The sequence below is a fragment of the Cariama cristata genome, unplaced genomic scaffold, assembly GCF_000690535.1.
Source record: "Cariama cristata isolate BGI_N322 unplaced genomic scaffold, ASM69053v1 scaffold17042, whole genome shotgun sequence".
NCBI lineage: Eukaryota > Metazoa > Chordata > Aves > Cariamiformes > Cariamidae > Cariama > Cariama cristata.
This window is the reverse complement of record NW_009604541.1, coordinates 12,949-32,819: the sequence shown is the minus strand read 5'-3', so window position 1 is coordinate 32,819 and position 19,871 is coordinate 12,949. Positions and strand designations below refer to the sequence as shown.

The window sequence follows — 19,871 nt, the reverse complement described above, 5'->3', positions numbered from 1 at the left end:
AAACTGCTAAATACTATGAGTGTTTGCAAAACTTGACACATTCTATTTTTCACTTATTTCCACTGGCATGTTGGTTTTTCTCTGTCAAAATAAATCCTGAAGTAGTAAGACATTCAATGTTATCCTCAGAAAACATGTTGTTACTAATTGGGATATTCAGATAAGGGTGATAGGTAAAACCTTTACTTCTAGACATCTCCAAGCTGAGAGGAGGTTTAATAAAAAAATAAAACCAAAAATAAAAACAACATTCCTTATTCCTCTTCCACAAATAGCCCCAGTAGCTGTAATAATTCTGTGTTATATAATGATTTTAAAGTTTCAAAAGATCCTACAACATACCATAATGATGTCCGACTGGAACACATGATGGTAGAGATGACAGAAGAAAAAGAAAGATTAGAAACTATTATAACGAATTGCATTAACTAGATAAAAGTATACATCCAAAACATGTTTTGTTTATAGATCAAGCTAGGGCTAAACTATGTTCTATCGTACATACAGTGGAGTAAAGTGGAAAAAGAATGTAAGATGTTTTCTTACCCCATTGTCTTAGCGATCTCTACAGTGACTAGTAATCGAAACAAATCTACAGTTATAGACACAGTATACCAATAAACTGACCTTGTGAAGACTTTGGAGGTAAAGCCATTATTGAGATGACTGAAATTTCAGGAGTAGGAATGATATGGATTTTTGGATGGAGTGTAGGAGGCCATGTTCCTGATGAGTGGTAAACTGACAATTAAAAGATTTATGTAAAACACGTAAATATAACAGGTTTCTGGTCATTACTGGTGTACTCAGACTAGCCATACAATTACTTAAAAGCAGTGCTCATGTGTTTTCTCTCTCTTCAATGAAAATGTGCTGATTTGGACTATTTTCATTCAAAGTGTCCCCAGGCTGCCACATGTAACTGTGAGAAGGGGGAAAGAGGCCTGCCCGGCCCTGCTGTAAGTAGCTGTCATTTCTCAAATAACTGATATACAGTATAAATCAAGATTTATTTCATTGTTGGAATTCTTTTAGGAAATTATTTGAACCCAAATCCTGAGACAACAAAAGTTAAAGGTTCAATACATAGTTGTCCATAGTTGCATTGCATGGAAATGTCACACCAGTGGGAAACACACAGAGAGAGCTGAGAATGTCATGAGACACTCCCTCTGAAAAAAGAACAGTGTGATGTGGTCAGGTTCTGCTTTTAGCCAAAGCAGTTTAAAAGGCAAGAAGGAGCAACTTTCCTATGTGGAACAATTAATTCACCTGCTACAATCAGACAACCAGACCAGGTGGATCTAACCAGCTCCAAATCAAACAATATACGAAAAGCTCTCTGAAAGCCAGAAAGCAAGCAAGAGGCTGAAGCATTAGGAACAATTGAGACAAGAGACTTATAAAGAGGGTAAAATAGTCTGGACTTCTTTCAGAATAGTCTTACAACTAGAACCCCTAAGCAAATCTAGGGGATTGCTTCATACAAGGTTTCGTGATCTAAACTGCAGAGTTTATGTTTCAAAAAGAACTCTTGGAGTTGAATGGTCTGGTATTATATCCCTAACATTGAACTAAAGCACCATAGTGCTCAAGGTCAAGGGACAGTGTCAGAGTTTGAAACAGAACCCTAGAGATCTGCCCATCCTCATCGTTTTGACCTGAACATCATATACATACATACACAGAAACACACACTGGTTTTACCCTCCACGGTACAGCTCACTTTAATTGAAAATGTACCCTTTTGTGTGCAGACATCAAATAATAAATGTCTTTACTTGGAGAGTGCAAGTACCTCTTAAACAAAAGCATACACCTCAAACAGTTCAAAAGAAAACAAAACACGCACTTGGCAAGCTGGGTAGCTACAAAAAGATCTGATCACCTCTTTTCTTCAGAGGAGACCTGAACAATTTTTCTCTACAATAAAGACAAAAGAGAAAAATGGCTGCCTATTGAGTTGGTCTCAGAAATTCAATTTCAAGGTCATGGTAAATGCAGAGATTTTTTTAAAATAAACCTATAGGAAGCAAATATCTTAAATATATTTAAAAAATAGTATATATATTGTAAAATAAAATTGACTAACATGTATTATAAGAATTTTATTTTGATGTTTTCAGGGTAAAAAGGGTCGCACTGGGGATGATGGAGCTCCAGGCCTGAAAGGAGCAAAGGTGATGTGATTTTTCAGATTTAGGAGGAAGATTTCGTACTTCATTAATATGGAAAGTCTGTCCTGATAGTGTCCATGTACTTTCCACCTGTGAATTTCGTAAACTTCATCTACCCCTTTTGCTGTAGTAAAGACTAAGATTCTTTACAAATTAAAATCTTATATCTAATGTATAAAATCATCAGAATGTAAAAAGAGTAAGCTGGTATGCTTCCTGTATTGCATTGAGATATCTACTCAGGTAATCAGGACAATACTATCTTATCCTGATTTCACTGATTTTGATGTTGGATTATTCATAGGGGGAGCCAGGTCTTAATGGAATCCCAGGACGAGATGGAATAGAGGTAAAGAAAGATTTTTTACCTTCTTCTCCAATAAGTAGTGTTCCTTCAAGGCAAAACACCATTTTTATTTTTTTTTTAATTATAATAACAAATTTCAATTCTCATTTACTAGCTCATGATTCATTAACACTAGAAGAACTGAAAACATTATCATTGCTTAAAGAAAGGGAATAATGCCTTCTTACAAGAGTGATCTAGAAAATACTCTCTAATAATACAGTCCCTCCTAAAAGTGTGAAAAGTTCTGATATGATAATCTAATAACATTACAGAAATTGGCACTCTGCCTGCATCTTTATGGGTCAGTTTAAATTTTTCATTTGGCAAATAAAGGATCCAGTGTGTAATAGCAATGAAAAAGTTGAATGAAATACATTTAGGAAGTGACTGTAGGACCAGCCTGTTAGTGCTTAACTCCAAATTCATTCACATATGAATCACTCTACTTTACATTCTCTTCTTTATTCAGTACATTCTTTTTAATCAGTGAGTTTTTCTTGCTTTCTTATTTTAGCATGTTTCTCACTAAGATGGAAATATGAACTCTAGTTGATCTGCTTTTACATTATCAAAATCCCAGTCTAAAATAACACTTTCATCAGACTTGTTCAGACCTACAACAGCATCTATCATGACCAGTAGGTGCAGTATTGACAGTCATATTGCCATGTTTATCAGAGATCACCTTTTCTACCTAATTGTTCATTATAACCTGAAATGCTGTTTTTCTACAGAGACTAGAGTGTTACTAGCACCAATACTCACATTCTTACATTTGGGTTATATATCCTTACAACCTGCTTTGCTTTTTTATTTTCCCAGGGGAAATCTGGATATAAAGGAGAGAAGGTACTATTTTTAGTCAGAACTTCTGCTTACACATAGATATGTTATGTTATTATTATTTATTATGTATAGTGCCGTATTTCTTATAAATACTAGTAATGAACAATAACACCCTCTTACCAGCTGCTGCACAAGCTCCAATAGAAGATGTATCCCTTCCCCAATGAACTTACAGCACAATCGCTATAATATGTCATGAATAGAATATCATTTAGGTTTTCAAATAAAGCACCCAAAGAATAAGGATGATATGCTCAATATACCCATAAATATTTATTCTTGTTCCTTTCCAGGGTGAAAGAGGTGAATGTGGAATCCCAGGGATAAAAGGAGACAGAGTAAGTAGCCACAAAGTTGTTATGCTTTCAGGAAACACAATTAAAGTACAGAAAAATTACAATTCCCTGAATAACAACCATGGCGACAGATTTAAGGCAAATAAAAAAGACTGAGGGAAATTAACAACTGTCAGTTTTAAAAAAATGAAGTGGGCAAGGATACCATTTTCAGTAACTTTCTCAGCTCCTTCTGTATTTTCATGTGATTCCTCTTAAGGGCCAAGCCTAAGCCTGTTTATAACAATGGTAAAACTCTAGTTGACTTTAACAGAGGCAGAAGGCTTGAAGTAGTAAGCAAAGGGAATGAGAGGTGACAATGAAATTAAGGTTTCTAACACTAATCTTCAAGATTTGGTGTATAATTGCTGTGAATATTTTAAATGAAAAAAACAGAGTTTAATCCTGGATTACTGGTCCATGATATTTAACTCTGTTCATTCTTACTTTGTATTCTGATTACCACAGTCCATTTTAAAAATATTTATTCAATACTTGCTGGCTGCTGAGCTTCTCTCGATTTTATTTTTTATTTTAAAAAGATATCTAAAAAAGATACCTTAGTAAAAAGTTATCTAAAAGTGGTTTTGACCAAATCTAAATACACATCAGTATATCCTTTTTTTCACTTGCCTTTCAGGGTCCTGAAGGTCCAGTAGGCCCCAGAGGAACAAGAGGGCTACAGGTAAAAAAAAAAAAAAAAAAAAAAAAAAAAAAAAAAAAAAAAATAAAAGAAACTATAAAAACAAAAATACCTAGTTCCTTAGGATTCAAAGCTCTGAAATAATATCATACCACAACCACGATGGAATCTTTGAGTCACTGAGTTCAAGGCATCCAAAATCTATCTTCTTAAACAGCAAAATTATCAAGAATTTTGAGGAGCTGTCTAGACAAATAAATCATCCTTATAATTCATTCAGTCTCAAAGACCACAGCAAATATAGTTCCATAAAAAACAAAAGCACTCATTTCCTATTCAGTGTCTTAACTATTTCATTATCTCACAGAAGCACATGGAAACACTTTAGTCTCTTTTCATCCCAGTACTCTTGGATTGAAGGCCAAGAAGCTTAGTCCATCATAAATATTTCAGTAAATCTTGACTATAGATTACCTTTAATTGTATTCACATAAAGGGAGAGCCAAATTCTCTCCCTCAGTTACCAGACCCAGCTCCAATTGAGCTGAGTAGCTGAATCTATACATGCATCAGAAAGCAAAGCTTCAGTTCTGAAATGTTTGTAACTCATATTTTCATGCAGACTACAGCAAATTAGAGATTGTTTTTCAAGATGCCATTGTTCTGAAAGCTTGAAAAATCTCATTAAAACCACTCCTGTTTTAATAGGGGCCACAAGGACAATCTGGAGATCAAGGGCCTGAAGGCCTGCAAGGATCAAAGGCAAGAACTGCATTATTTCTTCTCTTTCTTCATGTTAAAAAGTATTAATACAGCCTCAGAACAATAATGACTCTATCCCTATACCCTTCTTGTAGGGGATGCAGTTTAATGTGACATTGCTAAGAAATCATATCCTCTTTATATTCTACAAGGTTCCTAAGAAAGGTCTTCATTTGCTCTTTGTATTGGATTCAGGTCCAAATTACATTCCAATCTTTTCTCACAAACAGTTAAAATATGGCAGCATCACAGAATATTACTTAGCAGCAGTGTAGCACGCATTTCTTCAGTTTTCAATTTAAAACTTTTCCCTAAGTACCAAGTAGGAATTCTGTTTGGCATCTCAAACAAATTCTTCTCTTGAAACTGTGCATTCTCAAGAAGAATTCTATAGGTCAAAATCAGTAGTTCCACTGTTTACTGATGCTCAGCAGAAGATATCTGAAAGTCACAAGGATGAGTGCAATTCAGGACACAGTCGTGCAATGGGCTCTCTGAAGGTGGGCCACAGAAATCACTCAGAGCTTCACTGCAAGATCCAGGCCCTCTGTAAACATAAAATATTTTTTGTTGTTTGTTTCTTTGAAAAACGTACGATGTACATTTATTAAATCCTTAAGATTTGCTGGGTTTGCTTCTTACTTACCCCATTGTAAATTCCAGGTATACAAATAGAGATTACTTCATTCTGTGGTTCTGTGATGACTTGATATCTTTATCTTAGTAGTATAATTATCATAGTAGTTTTAATGGAAGATGCAAATATCACTGGGTATTATAGACAATTATGGGAACTGTTTTAACTTCATTAAGAGAGACCACAGTTACACTTTGCTTCTCAGAAAAACCCTAAACTGAGTAATTTAGCCAAAGCTAATGAGTTCCTCAGCTACTAAAAGGAATATTGTTGTGGAGAAAAACTTGAAAATAAGTTAATAAAGGACATTATCTCTCTTGATATCTCTCTTGAGATCTCCTTTGCACCGTATTTACAGCGCCTGCTGTCCAACAGTGAGGCATAGAGCAGTTAGGTGTCAAAACCCTTATATCTCACATGAAATGAAACATTTTTCCCTTTGTTTAATCTGGTATCACTTTGTACAGGAAATATCTACATTCTTAATAAAAGGAATTTTGAAGCATAGAAAGAGTGAACAGATTAAGTACTGTGTAAGACAATTCCAACGGGCTGAAATTCAGGCTATACAAAAAATGAACTTACAAACTGAGCTAAACTGATTTCCCTAGACACCAATTCATAAGCAGAATTGTTTCTTTTTTCGTTCTTTGAAAAGGGTGAAAGAGGTCTCCCTGGGCCACCTGGTTTGCCTGGAGAGACTGGAACAGGACTGCCAGGCCCAAAGGTACAAGCATCTCTCATCTTCTATATTACATGTATTGTAGGATAAGAATGAAGACCCAGACAGCTGAGATAATATACTTGCTGGTACATGGGAAACTTCAAGCCCCCAAATGCTGTTTTTATGGTACTGGAAAGATATTTTGTATGTTGATCAAAACTGTTTGGGAAAAGAGAACTTTTTAACAGTAGTTCTTAGGCTTGACGTAACTCAATCCAAGCACTGTATGGCTGAGTAAAAATGCATACATAGTCTTAAACAAAGATTACCCTGTGAAAAACAGGCTTGTTGGTTTGGATGACTGGCATAAAGAAAAGAGAAACACTATGATAGAAATACTGACTTCTTGGAAAAGGACAGTAAGTGATATATAACGTACTAGGAATATGATGGGAATAAATAACCGTTTAGATTTAACATTGTCTTCTCTCAAATACAGAATTGAGGCTGTCACCTAATGCTGTGAAACTGCACCAGTTCAATATCTGTTGGGCCTTGCATGCTGTATGACTCTGAGGACACTCAGATTTTCTCTGCCATTCCTGTATTCTCCTACATCAAGTATTTCAAGTACAGAATGCCTGATGAGTTGTTATATGATGCACACATACAAATACCTAAATCAAGCATTTTCAAAATACATCTTTGTTTGAAGGGTGACACTGGTTTGACAGGAAGACCAGGCCCTGTTGGCCCACCGGGAGTTGGTGAGCCAGGACTTATGGTATGTCTAATTTTTATTTGGTGAGAGGGAAGCAGGCCAGAAAGGAAAAATTCTCAGTGCTTCCCTGTTAAAAGGGATATATGTGTGTTAAATGATACCATCTCTTTTCTTCCACTAGTTCTTGCTCTCATACATACTACATTGTCTGACTTTCATTTCCCTCAATAAACTGGAAATGCTTCCAATTCCTTAACTTTTCTAATTATCCTAGTTTCCAAAACAACTATGAAAAAAATAACACGTTGTGCAAAACCACATAAATATTTAAATAAATCTATCCCCTGATAGATTCAAATCCACATGTGGTAACTTTGAAGTTGACTGCTTTTCGGTATCATTAGAACTTTAACATCAGCATGGCTTTGAGGGAGAAACTCCATTTCAACCACTGTAACATTAGAAATAGTCATACCTAAACAACCTCCATAAAGATATTCAGATTGCATAAGGGGTCCCAGCTAACAATTTGACCAGTATTATCTTTACTGGAGATAACAGAGGGAGAAATAAAAAAAACATTTGACTTTCAGAATTTATAGTACATTTAGCTCTGAAGTCTCTTCCTTCTTTTCCTTCCCTTCCTCCTCCTGGTAATTGTAAACTCAAACTCTTTGTGGTAATTCACAAAGTCAGTATGCCAATTTTATGGTCGCTTTTTTCTGAAGTGTCAGACAGCACCTTTTATTGAGCTATTTACAATACAGCACACTTAAATTCATTTCTCATCACCTGGATGAAAGACTCCTAGTGCAACCATGAGGGAAATTCTGTGCAGTTTTTTCACAAGTAGCTTTTCCCCATTGAAAAGGAAAGATTTGTAATAATCATTTCAAAAGAGGCACTCCCATGAAAAACAGAAAGATGGTTTGGTAACTGAACTGACTGAACTTGCTTGAAAATACACTACTGGAGAGGAGCAAGTTCTCGTTGAAGAGCCCAAAGAAAAGAGCATTACTAATAAGGCCAGTGGTGACAGTCAGTCAAAGTGAGGCAGTAATGCTTCCTGAGTCTCTTCAATAACAGCACAGAGAAAAGAGCTGCTTTGGGGGGGAAGAGGTGCCTGTGATGTGCATCTTTGTTAGTCACAACAGCTGTACTGGTATAACAAGACATCTGATTTTAAAAAAATATACTAAAGGTGTTTTTAAAATTTACTTTGAAGTGTATTTGCTTCAAGAGTTTTCTTTTTATGGCTGAATGCAGTGTAATTATCTTTACCTAAGAACTAGGCATAATTCTAAAGCTGTATGCAGAAGCAGCAGAAGCATATTTAGGCTATGCCAAGCCAAATCTACCAGTATTCTGTGATGTGTGTGCAATCTCAAGGAATAAATCAGAGGAAAAAAAAACAGAGGCAGGAAAACACTGTGGAGCAGGCTCAATATGCACAGGTTTTGGACTTGCGCTTAGTGAAAGGTTTTAGTTATCTTAATTGCCCCTTGTGCTCCTATCAGATCCGCTTTCAAAAAGAGAAGGGCATGCTATTATTCTCTTTACCAATTGCAGTCAAATCTCTCTACAGCTACATCTTCTTCAGCACTGCTCTGCATGGTCTTTAATCTGGTTCTCCCTGTCTCTCATGATTATACTGATACATTACTAAGGATTAGTAACAATTTGTAAACCAAACTAAAGTTTAAGGAGTGAAGATTTCAGAAGTATAAGGAATAGGAATTTCAGCTACATAACCTGTGATTCGTAGGTAACCGGAAAAGTAAAACTGGCTGCCTTGTTACTGCTGCAGGCCAGAATGCTCATCATTTATTCACTGTGAATATCATATTACTGTATTATTTTTAACAGCTTATAACTGCACCAACATTTAAAGACATGCTTAAAACTGACAATGACGTAGAACATGCTGCTGTTGATTTGAGTGATTAATACATATCCTAGGCCATTTTAAACTTATGTTAACAGGGGCCTCAAGGACCACAAGGTGTTCAAGGAGAAAGAGGTTCACCAGGAGAAGGGCTTCCAGGAGCAAAGGTACAGCAGTCAAAGGGTTTTAAGACCAGAGCAGCACCATTAAATGAGTGCATCCCAAAACAATTCCATAGCAGACACGGAAATCTGAGAAAGTAGCTTGTAAATGAGTATTAAAATTTGGTATCAATTAACCTGATATATTTTTATAGTATTCAGTTGGTCCAAACATGACTTCTAGGCACAGCTAGCCTTTGGGGCTTGTAATGACGATATTTAATTCACCTGATGCTTGATTTGTGGGATCTAAGCCTGGAAAGAATTCCAGCTATAATTTTAAAACAGCCTCAAGCATCTGACTTTAAATAAAATATTATAAAAGTGATTCCTAGATAAAAAATTTAGTTTGCTGTTGTTGCTTCTTTCTAAATCCTTATATATAGAGATATTTGCTGTCACTAAAGACAGGCTTCTAAGCTTCTTAAATACCTCAGCCACTGGCTTACGCATTTTAGCAGAAGTCTGAGTTCAGTTTGTGGGAAAAGAAAGCTGCTGTTACTAATTTTCAGATCCAGTGGAAGTAATGACAGTAGTAGTTGCACCTACATGGATGGACTCACTAGACCCACTGCTAGCTCCTTTTGCTGCCTGCTGAAAACCAGCTCCCATGCTGAGTTGTCACTTTGACCTTTGGTTACAATAACAAAGGGACACAGCTTGTACATGAGCTAAATAAATAACTAAATGGTTCACTCATTTTTATGCATGCACCAAAGCAATTCTGGTTGGGAAAACAATGAAAAATTGTTTTGCAGATACAGACCCCAACTGTCCCTTTACTTAAATCTTTACAAAAGATTTTGTCCTTTTACAAAAATCTTAGGATTTTTGCTTAGCACAATACTGTAGTCAGGTAGGTTTAAATTTGACTGCTGCTAGCAACATAGTATCTTCAAACATCCAGTATATATTTTATGACAAATTACATATAAATTATCTAACCTCATTGTTGGTGGCTCGTATTTGCTTAGCATGCATGAAAACAAACAAAAAAGCAATTTGAAGAAAATGCATTTAGTAATCACTCCATTGCCACTGAAATACCAATTCATGTGGGAAGAAATACTACAACTAATAAGTAAAGCACAGCAACAATGCACAAGTGGGAACAAGTATAGAAGAATGCATAAGCTAACCAAAACTATTGAGCAATTGAGATAGATAGGCAGAATAAAATAATCAAAGTGGAATTCTGCCAGCATTATTGGAACTCTCGATTCTGTAAAAAATGTACTACTTTTTACTGCCAAGTCTGACCTGGAGCCAAGCATGTATTAACAGAGCCTATATGTATCTCTAATCCTATTTACAGCTGCCAAGTATGTCAGCTCTGTGGTTTTAAACACATTTTAAACAGTTGATTTGTTAATCTAAAGCAAATTTTACAGTTGCTTTCTTCAGAATGTTTTTACTACAAGCTCACTGTTCAGTAAAAAGGAAAATGAAGGCAGGTGTTCTAAAGCATCAGCAGTAAAGAATGTTATTTTAAACATCCACATTTTACAAAGCCACATAATGTATTTCAGGCAAAGTTAAAATGATGGAATTGGTTACTAGGGAGAGAAAAGACCTGTCTGGGGCATAGCTATTGCCTTGGGTGATTCTGTGACAATTTACACAAGCTAAGGATCAGTCTCTACATGTTTTGTTAACAGAACTACAAGAAAGCATAATATTTGTGTTCTTATTAGTAACCTGCGTTTTCCCCAAGACCACTGTTTTGTAAATAAACAGTTAGAAAGACAATGACATTTACCAACAGACTTCTACAACAATACAGTTTGGCCTGGTCTTTATTCTAACAAAATTCTTAGTGAGAATCAGATACTCCTTGCCACACTTTAATGAGATTAACCCATGAGACAAATAAACAGAATTCAGCTTTCAGTTAGTCTCATTACTCAGCCTTGCTGACATTTAAATCAGTTGTGGTTTTGCCATTGATTTGAAGGGAAGCAGGACAGGACCTTAAGCAATCGAGGTGGACAGAAAGATAAAAAGAAGCTTGCTCAGCTCTTTCATCAGCAATTTCAAACTGCAGAGCAAGCTCATTTGAAAAGATGACCTCTTTGGTATCCTGGAAAACAGATCCAGGAGCTACTTTCTGGTTCTCCTTATTTTGGTTTTCATGATGACAGAGCAAACAGTGTCTTTAGTTACTTCAGAGAGAACAGCTGTGTGTTTCTACAGTTAACAATGTATTATTTTTTTATGTAGGGAGATCGTGGTTTTGATGGACCAAAAGGCCCTCGTGGACTTCCGGGCATCAGCATAAAAGGTGAAAAGGTGAGCAGTAAATACACCAGCGGATTAACAAAGTGCCAATAAATCTACATAATACAGGCAATACAGGGTTGATATTCACTACAAAAGGTGTAATGAGGCAAGGAACCCACAATAGGCCCAGGATAATAAGGTATTTTGTAGGGAGATTTATGCCCAATAAACTCTCTCAACCTATTTTAACATCTCTTTATATTAAAATAGGAAATGTTACAAAAAATATCTGATTCTGTGGGAAAGTTAAGGTTTAGAAAGGGAAAAAGAGACTAGCAGTTGTTTGCAACTGAACCAGCAGGGAATAAACGCATATATGAAAGATAAAAGGTCAGATCCCCAGCTTCACTGACTTCAGGAGATGTTAGGTCAACATGTACTAGCATGGGAGCTGTCCCACATTGTTTCTGTATCTTTACACAAATAAGCAATTGTACTTTGTTTGCCAGGGTGAATTCGGTCCTCCTGGTTTACCTGGGCCAACTGGATTACCTGGTATTGGAATTCAAGGAGAGAAGGTGCAGTTTTCACTTCCCCCTCACCCCACACTTATATGTTTAGTAACAGAGAACATTTTATTTTTAATAATTACTTAACTAATCTTTTCAGGGAGTGGAGGGCCCAAAAGGACCACCTGGCTCTAGAGGGCTACCAGGACAGGGACTACCTGGACCAAAGGTTAGGGAATTTTCTGAACTAAAAGCTACTGTGCGGTTTCTACTGTTATGTTTCCTGATTAAGAAATGGTCTGTCTCTATCCTTACGCTTGTTAAAGTGCTGAACATCAATCTAAGTATTGACATAGCTGCAGGAAATTATTTTCTTTATTAATATTATTAAACTGTACAGCAGATCCTACTCCACTGAAAAGCTTTGATAAACCAATGCCATAGCTATCTATTTAGGTTTTGGCTTGGCTCACCACAGAACCTTTGAGGTACTACATAGCAGACAGTGAATTGCACTTTGTCTAATACTTTTCCATAGAAAGGGTTGTCTGCCTTGAACTTGCAGTTTCGTCATATCAGGTGCAGGTGCAGTGAATCAATTCCAAAAAATAGTTGCACTTAACACAGAAGAACACCAAAATGTCAATATCATCTTTTATCCTCACTGTACTGTTTTCATTCCAGAAAAACACATACCTTACAGACTGGCTGCCTTGTTACTTCTGCTGCCTGTTGTCTCACCTGACTTTTGTGTATTTACTGTATCTAGCAGTTAAGAATGTTCCAAGGTACAATGAAGATTACCTTTGCTGAAGGGAAACTATCAGAATAATTTAGCCTTGACTGATTTACAAAATACAGAACTGTTAATGAAAGACGTCACCCTTGAAGTGTTTGGAAGGGAGATTTAAAGTGATTTCCTGAATGAGGTGACAGATAAAATTCTGAATGACTGAAGGCTATTAAAGCATAGTATAAAGGAACTAGAGGTGTAAGTGGGTCAAGGGTCTATGCCAGGTAAAGTATTTTGCAGCTTCAGAGATCACCTCTTACATTTTAAGTGGTTGAGCAGGGATATGCTTTACCACTGGTAAAAAGAAAGAGAAGGGTCAATTGTCTGAGATATGCTCCTGAAATATCAGCTACTTTGGCAGGAAACATTCACAGGGACACAAAATCATAGATTTACAGCATTAATCATTTCCACCAAAAACTTTTTGGTGACAGCTCAAAACATGCTGCAGATTCCCAGTCTTTCTGACCAAGGGTTTAATACATCATACTAAAGACAGTATCACGCTAATCTTTCTTTAAATATAAGCAACCAAGAATATGCTTTTATAGTTTTCCATGATTACACTGTTAAAAAATCATTTCTACCTCAGGGTGAACAAGGCTTGCCAGGAGAGACTGGAGTGCCAGGAGAAAGAGGTATTGGAGAACCTGGTTCTAAGGTACATTGTTAATAGAGGAATTCTTTTATTTATTTATTTATTTATTTATTTATTTATTTGGATTTGAAATTTCTGTTTCCTGAGTATGCTTTCTGCAGGCACTTAAAAATAGGTTTAGAAATAAAATTTAGGTTCTTAGTCTTTAAAATTTTTAACACAGATTTTCAATAACCTCCAGAAATGGGAACGTTTTAAATACATCAGTCCTGTACAAAAGTAGTAAGATTTATTGTGACTGAAAATTTCCACGTGTCTGGTCCATGCTCAAGTCAGTGTTGCATACAGCTCACCTACAGCTCTGTCCAGAAAACCATCCAGAATATTAAACAATTGCCGGAACTCACAGTCCCCAGCATAACCTAAGCTATAGCCAGAGCTGGGGGAAAAAAGCAATGACAGTGGTTATTGTGCTGCTACTTGCCTTTTCACACAGGATAGGATGTAACCAGAGCAGCAGCTACATCCACACACCTTCATATGGGAAACAAGCTGTGCTACTAGACAGAAAGCACACTTGCTTAGAGGACAGGAAGCTGTAACCAGATTGTTTTAGTGCTAAAGTGAACAAGATATTAACCAGTCCCTATGTCATTAACAGGCAGATGAACATAAAATATGGGAACAGACGAGAAAGTACTTTTGCGATTGTGGAAAGGCATAGGGCTGTCCTGGTTTTGCTGTGTTAGGGATTTGGGACAGAGGTCAGAAAAGGAAAGAAATTGTTCAATTTCTTTCTTTAATTTCACAAAATATGGTAATGCTGAGTGAACCCGTTTGACGCCAAATGATCCCATTTCATCTAAAACCAGGTCAGGCTCTTGAACCTCACATAAATGGGCTGATGACAATTCCACTGCCATTAACAGATTTGCACTGATATTCACCAGCAAGATGTCAATCATCGTGTCACAATCAGCCCTATCTGATATCTACTTCAAATGCGGCCTCTTAATGAAATGATGGCATTATTTTTTAAGAATGAAATTGAGCATTAATGGCTGACAATATTAATTGCATAGGTAAAATGCACAGTTCAAACAATCAGATGGTAGGATAGTTCCAGATGAATGAGAGTTGTCTTTATAAAAAAACAGCAAGATTTGGGTTCATATGTATAAATGTTGCTATAAATATTGATATAGTTTAGTGAACTTTAAAAAATAGATTTCCTTGATTCAGAGAAAGAATAGTACCAAGTCTGCATTTAATAGAAGGACTTACTTTTTATTGATGTCAGGGTGAGCCAGGCCCTTCAGGACTGGCAGGTCTGCCTGGTCTTCCAGGAGAAGATGGAGCCCCTGGACAAAAGGTTGGTTCACCTCTGTCTTCAGTCTACTTGCTTCCCTCCAAGCATTCCTGTTCTCCCTGTGCAGATACCCAAACCTAGAAGAGAGAGTGTTCATGGAGAAGGAGAAAAGTAGCATATTTTTCAGTGAAAAAAATTCTCTTTCAAACATACTTTTTTAGGGAAAACTAATTCTCTTTCAAACATACTTTTTTAGGGAAAATTTTTTTTTTTTTTTTTTTTGGTGGGGGGGTTGTCTCACTTACAGTTGTTGGCTTTTTTTTAACCCACCAAATGCCCTGCAGCTCAAAAGGGAAACCGCTAAAATGGCTACCGGCAACATTTTGTAGCCTTTTGATCAAGGTATTTTCCTAGAATCAGAAACCCCATATATTTAAAGATTATATACTCAGAGTGTTCAACCATCACTAAGGAAACATGCTACTTCATGCATTCCACCCAGAGTTTTACAATGGTTGCTTCCAAATATGGGAAGAAAATCCTGGGCCCACTGACTTCAGTGGGAGTTTTGCCATTGACTCTAAAAGGTCTGTGATTTTAATGAGCTTATTGAAGTGAATACAGAGTTGATCTTGCACCCTGTCTATGCAATGCCCTGAAACGCTGCTTTGATTTTTCTATTCAAGGGAGAACCAGGGTTACCTGGTCTTAGAGGTCCTGAAGGTGCTCCAGGAATTGGAATACAGGGGGAAAAGGTGAGAATTTCTTACTAAAGGTGACATTCAAAATTGTAATGTTCCAGGAATAAGTTTGTCAAAGCCTTCTCTTTTTTGGTCTATTCTAAGTAACGAAAAAATATACCTCAAGGAATAGGTTAATGAGTGCTTCTAAAAGTGGTTAACTGCAGATTTTATTTCAGCCTCAGCCTAAAACAACAACTTTTTAAATAGCAAAGTTAATAAAAGACAACCCAGGACATCTTTTTCATAAATTTTTTTGGAAATGACAGCATAACAGTCCAGTGGCTCACAATTTCCAGTACCTGTGGTAGTATTTGGTCCAAGACGTTCACAAAGAGCTAACTGGGAATACTGCTTCTGGTAGTAGGAATAACTGGGTCGACCTTTGCCAGCTCTTGCACTGGTCTTCTGCACTGCTTCACAGATGGAGAAGTAATTCCAGTTTCTCATATCAGCATCTGTGTCCTGTGAAATAAAGATGCTGGAAATTGCTGGAATAGTTGTCCAGGACATTGGACAAGACATAAAGAGATTAAATGTCACAATAGAAGAGAAATAAAGATACTAAGTATCACAATTGCAAGAAGCCAGAAGGGCTAAAAAACAGTGTAGGAAGGAAAATCAAGGCATCCACCTCTTTTCAGATTACTTTGGTGGGGAATACATGCAGATGACATGATGCAGCAATAAAACTAATTACTGTATTTGAACTTTTCCAGAATGACTCTGGACTCATAGCTGTTTCATTTTTGTTGTAATTATTACAGCCTAATAATATGCTTAAATAGCAGTTATCCCTTTACAAACTTTACACTATGTATTCTTAGCTTTTTCTGCCCAGAAGTATAAGCTGATCAATCAGAGCGGGCATCGTGGTCAATTGAGTGGCCCTATTTGCCTTTGAATAAAAAAAAAAGTACCTTTGAATGAATTATCTTTTCCTGTTTTGATTATTTCTCTTAGAGAGTATCTTTTTCATGTAATTAGTTAACTTGATTTTTCAGCTGCAAGAATGAAATCTTTAAGACTCCTTTTGGTTCTTATTTTTTTTCACAGTATTCACTAGTAAGTCGGTTAATTTAATTTCAGATTAAATCTACGTAGTTTTAACTGTACAAAACCAAAACTGGACAATTACTAAGCAGAATTAACTGACTTGCCAGTAAAGGCAATAGGAACAGCTCATGTGCACCAGCTAGGAGATAGAACTTCACTATCTTTCACTGATATTCATAATTAAATTCAGTTAACACATTCTTAATATTATTTGGTATGTGTGACATGTCTTCTCCATTTCTGTAGGGAGATCAAGGTCAGAGAGGAATACGTGGATTAACAGGACCAACAGGAGTACCTGGACCTGCTGGAGCTAAAGTAGGTTTATTACCACATTATGTGTGTAAAATAGCCCCTCAAAGCTGTGCTTTGTTCTAGATCTCAGAAACAACTGTCCCAGAATGAACTTGCTTCTTAAAAAATAATTTAAAAAAAAAGCTCAGCTAAGGCTTCTCTTAGCAAGACACGCCATGATCCCTATAAACATCTAGCAGCATTTTTTTTAAAACTTTGCATTTACCATATTGTTTCCCTGTTGGTTTGGAAAAAGTTAAGGGACACTAATACTGGTATTTTTATGCTGAAATATTTGGGAAGATAGTATGGTGTATGCCATATACATACGTGACAGGACTTTATTTTCCCTTACACTGACTCATGGCTGATATTCTTTTATGGATTTGGAGTTTCTATTCAAATACTCAGTACTCACTGAAAGTGAGAGAAGGGCTACTGTGTCCAGTTCTGGGCTCCCCAGTTTGATAAAGACAAGGACCTACTGGAGAGGGTCCAATGGAGGGCAACAAAGATGATGAGGGGACTGGAGCATCTCCCTTATGAGGAAAGGCTGAGGGAACTGGGTCTGTTCAGCCTGGAGAAAAGACTGAGAGGGGGTGTGATCAATACTTATAAAGTGGATCAATACTTAAGAGTGGAAATCAAGAGGAAGGAGCCAGACTCTTTTCAGTGGTGCCCAGCAACAGGTTAAGGAGCAATGGGCACAAACTGAAACTCAGGAAGTTTCATCTTAATATGAGGCAGAACTTCTGTACTTTGAGGGTGGCAGAGCACTGGCACAGGCTGCTCAGAGAGGTTGTGGAGTCCCTTTCTCTGGAGATATTCAAAACCCACCTGGATGCGTTTGTGTGCAACTTGCTGTAGGCGAACCTGCTTTGCGAGGGGTTGGACTAGATGGTCTCCAGAGGTTCCTTCCAACCCCAGCCATTCTGTGATTCTGTGATTCCAGGTTTCTCCTCCAGTTTCTTATTAAGTCTTTTGATATTTACACACATAGAAGTGTGTGTTTCCACAGAAGAAGAAAAATAAAAAGGGGTAAAAAATTACACTGAAAGGACTGTTTAAAAAAATCTACTCTAACAGAAAAATATACATGTTTTCAGCATACCTATGCAGCTGGGCAGGAAGCCTGGAGTGCTGGATGTGTTGGACCAAGTCTCAAATACACTAAGAAAGGGATTTCTAACAACATATATTTGTTCGGTGACTGAGAAGAATGTCATTTCCATTGAGAAATGAGAACGATGCTTGTTATCAGCTCTTCAAATAGTTAGATTTCACTCCACATAGAATAGAATATGAGAAATTCTAATAGAATTTAAATGGAATATTATAAACTGTTGCATAAATATTTTCTCTATGAGATGCTCAAGCTTACTTTCAGAAAAATCCACCATTTTTGCTCTCCTTCCTTCACTGCAGGGAGAGCCTGGTGCACCAGGACGTCTTGGAATGCCAGGCCCTCCTGGAAGAGCTGTGCCTGGACCAAAGGTAACATCCAAACTCCAGCTCCTAGTGCTTATAAACACAGGGTGAAAACTGTGAAGTAGGTCATGCTATTATTCATGTAAACAATTTCAGCCTTACGAGGTCAACTAAAACTTCTTCTTTCCTATGAACAGAGTTTTGGCTTGTATCCAGTCTAGTTACCACCATGCCCTGCTGTTAAGTGTATGCCAGCCTGAGATGTGGCCTGCTTACATTCATTTCTTTGTTTTAGATAACCCTGGATATCAAAATACTTTTCTTTCTTCTGCTTTTGGTGTTTAATGCTTGCAATAGCAATAAATAAAATTAGCTATGATGTTTGATATATATAAATTTGTATAACAGAAATCCAAAAACACAGTCTGTGATTGGTGTTTAATAAAATACATAACTGGAATATGTATTTTCTTCATTGCAGGGTGACATTGGGTTACCTGGTCTTGCTGGACCAGTTGGAGAACCAGGTTTTGGACTTCCTGGGGCAAAGGTAGCTCCTCAATTGGTAAACTAATTTCTGATAGAACTGTAAAATAAGGCAGGATTTCAGTGAAGCAACAGCAAATCACCTAGGATGGCCAAGTGTTCCACAGTTCTTAATGTGTATGTCGGGCAACACTGGCAGAGTACAAGGATTGCAGAGCCAGAAAACCATGGATGGTCAGTCTTCCAGACTCCATGAATCATAAGCTTTCACATGGCAGAGAACCAGGAGAAAAATGACTGCTTTTAATTGATGAGGAATGAATACCGAGAGAACACTTGATTTATGTGCTTACAGCAGCCTACCTGTCAAGCACAGTTAATTTTTCTCAGCCAAGCTCCTTTGATTCATTCGTAATTTTGACACAGGGTAATCCACAGACTCCAAAAAGATCTCAGGACATGGGCCAAACTGGCAATGTGAGCAGAGATGCCTAAGGTAGTGGAAGAAAAACATGAACAAGTAGCTAATCTCTAAGGACTTCTCTCTAGCACTTTTCGAGTATTGCCTCAGTGTTACCTAGATTCAACCTTTGTAAGCTGCTCTTCATTCCAAGGCTGATTTTGTCTGAACACCAAGAAACTTGGGACATACAAACCTGTGTTTCTCAAAATAAACCGGATGCTGCCCCCCCTCCTTTTTTTTTACCTTAGTGAATTGGACAGTACTTTTGAGTATAGCCCTTATCCCTTGTTCTTTGATTGAACTGAACACAGCAACAGAAGCATGAGAAACACATAACAATCTCTATTCCTTTTTGATCAGTTAGTGGTTTTCAAGATCCTTAAATTTATTTTCATCAGGAGGAGATGATGATGATGGAATCACATACTTTTCTGGTACAGTCCAGTTAATTCAGAGAACTGCATATTGACCTATTTCTGGGAATCCAACAGGAATCAACCAACAGGAAGCAGGTCCTTTGCTCTGAGTTGCAAGTCTCTCTCCCTCAGCCTTGAGCCCCAAAAGCTCTTTCAATTGGGTGACACTGCATGTTTCTGTGACTATGTTCTTCATTTTTTGCTGTCTTTCTCCGTATTAGTGGTTATGCTGTCGCTTCACTCTCAGACACACATCTGCACTAACCTGTACAGGATAAAATCTTTCACAGTCTCATTTTTTTAAATTACTTTCACATGGGCTTTTGCTTGCCACTGTTATGCATGCCCATATTTTGGGTAGCTACAGGGACAAACACAA

The 19,871-nt window shown here is 37.1% G+C and overlaps 1 protein-coding gene across 1 annotated transcript in view; it reads left to right on the top strand.

Moving 5' to 3' along the window:
* The window catches only part of LOC104158104 (collagen alpha-1(XXVIII) chain-like), a gene marked incomplete at its 3' end in the record, with an annotated part of 36,771 nt that overhangs the window by 5,975 nt on the left and 10,925 nt on the right, over positions 1–19,871 (top strand). The window contains exons 5-23 of the mRNA XM_009695669.1: positions 900–959; positions 2,127–2,180; positions 2,482–2,526; positions 3,349–3,375; positions 3,666–3,710; positions 4,348–4,392; positions 5,059–5,112; positions 6,408–6,476; positions 7,129–7,197; positions 9,118–9,186; positions 11,401–11,469; positions 11,910–11,978; positions 12,070–12,138; positions 13,295–13,363; positions 14,601–14,672; positions 15,296–15,364; positions 16,652–16,723; positions 18,125–18,193; positions 18,609–18,677. Coding sequence (XP_009693971.1) covers positions 900–959; positions 2,127–2,180; positions 2,482–2,526; positions 3,349–3,375; positions 3,666–3,710; positions 4,348–4,392; positions 5,059–5,112; positions 6,408–6,476; positions 7,129–7,197; positions 9,118–9,186; positions 11,401–11,469; positions 11,910–11,978; positions 12,070–12,138; positions 13,295–13,363; positions 14,601–14,672; positions 15,296–15,364; positions 16,652–16,723; positions 18,125–18,193; positions 18,609–18,677 — 1,164 coding nt within the window. The remainder of the gene's footprint in view (positions 1–899; positions 960–2,126; positions 2,181–2,481; positions 2,527–3,348; positions 3,376–3,665; positions 3,711–4,347; positions 4,393–5,058; positions 5,113–6,407; positions 6,477–7,128; positions 7,198–9,117; positions 9,187–11,400; positions 11,470–11,909; positions 11,979–12,069; positions 12,139–13,294; positions 13,364–14,600; positions 14,673–15,295; positions 15,365–16,651; positions 16,724–18,124; positions 18,194–18,608; positions 18,678–19,871) is intronic.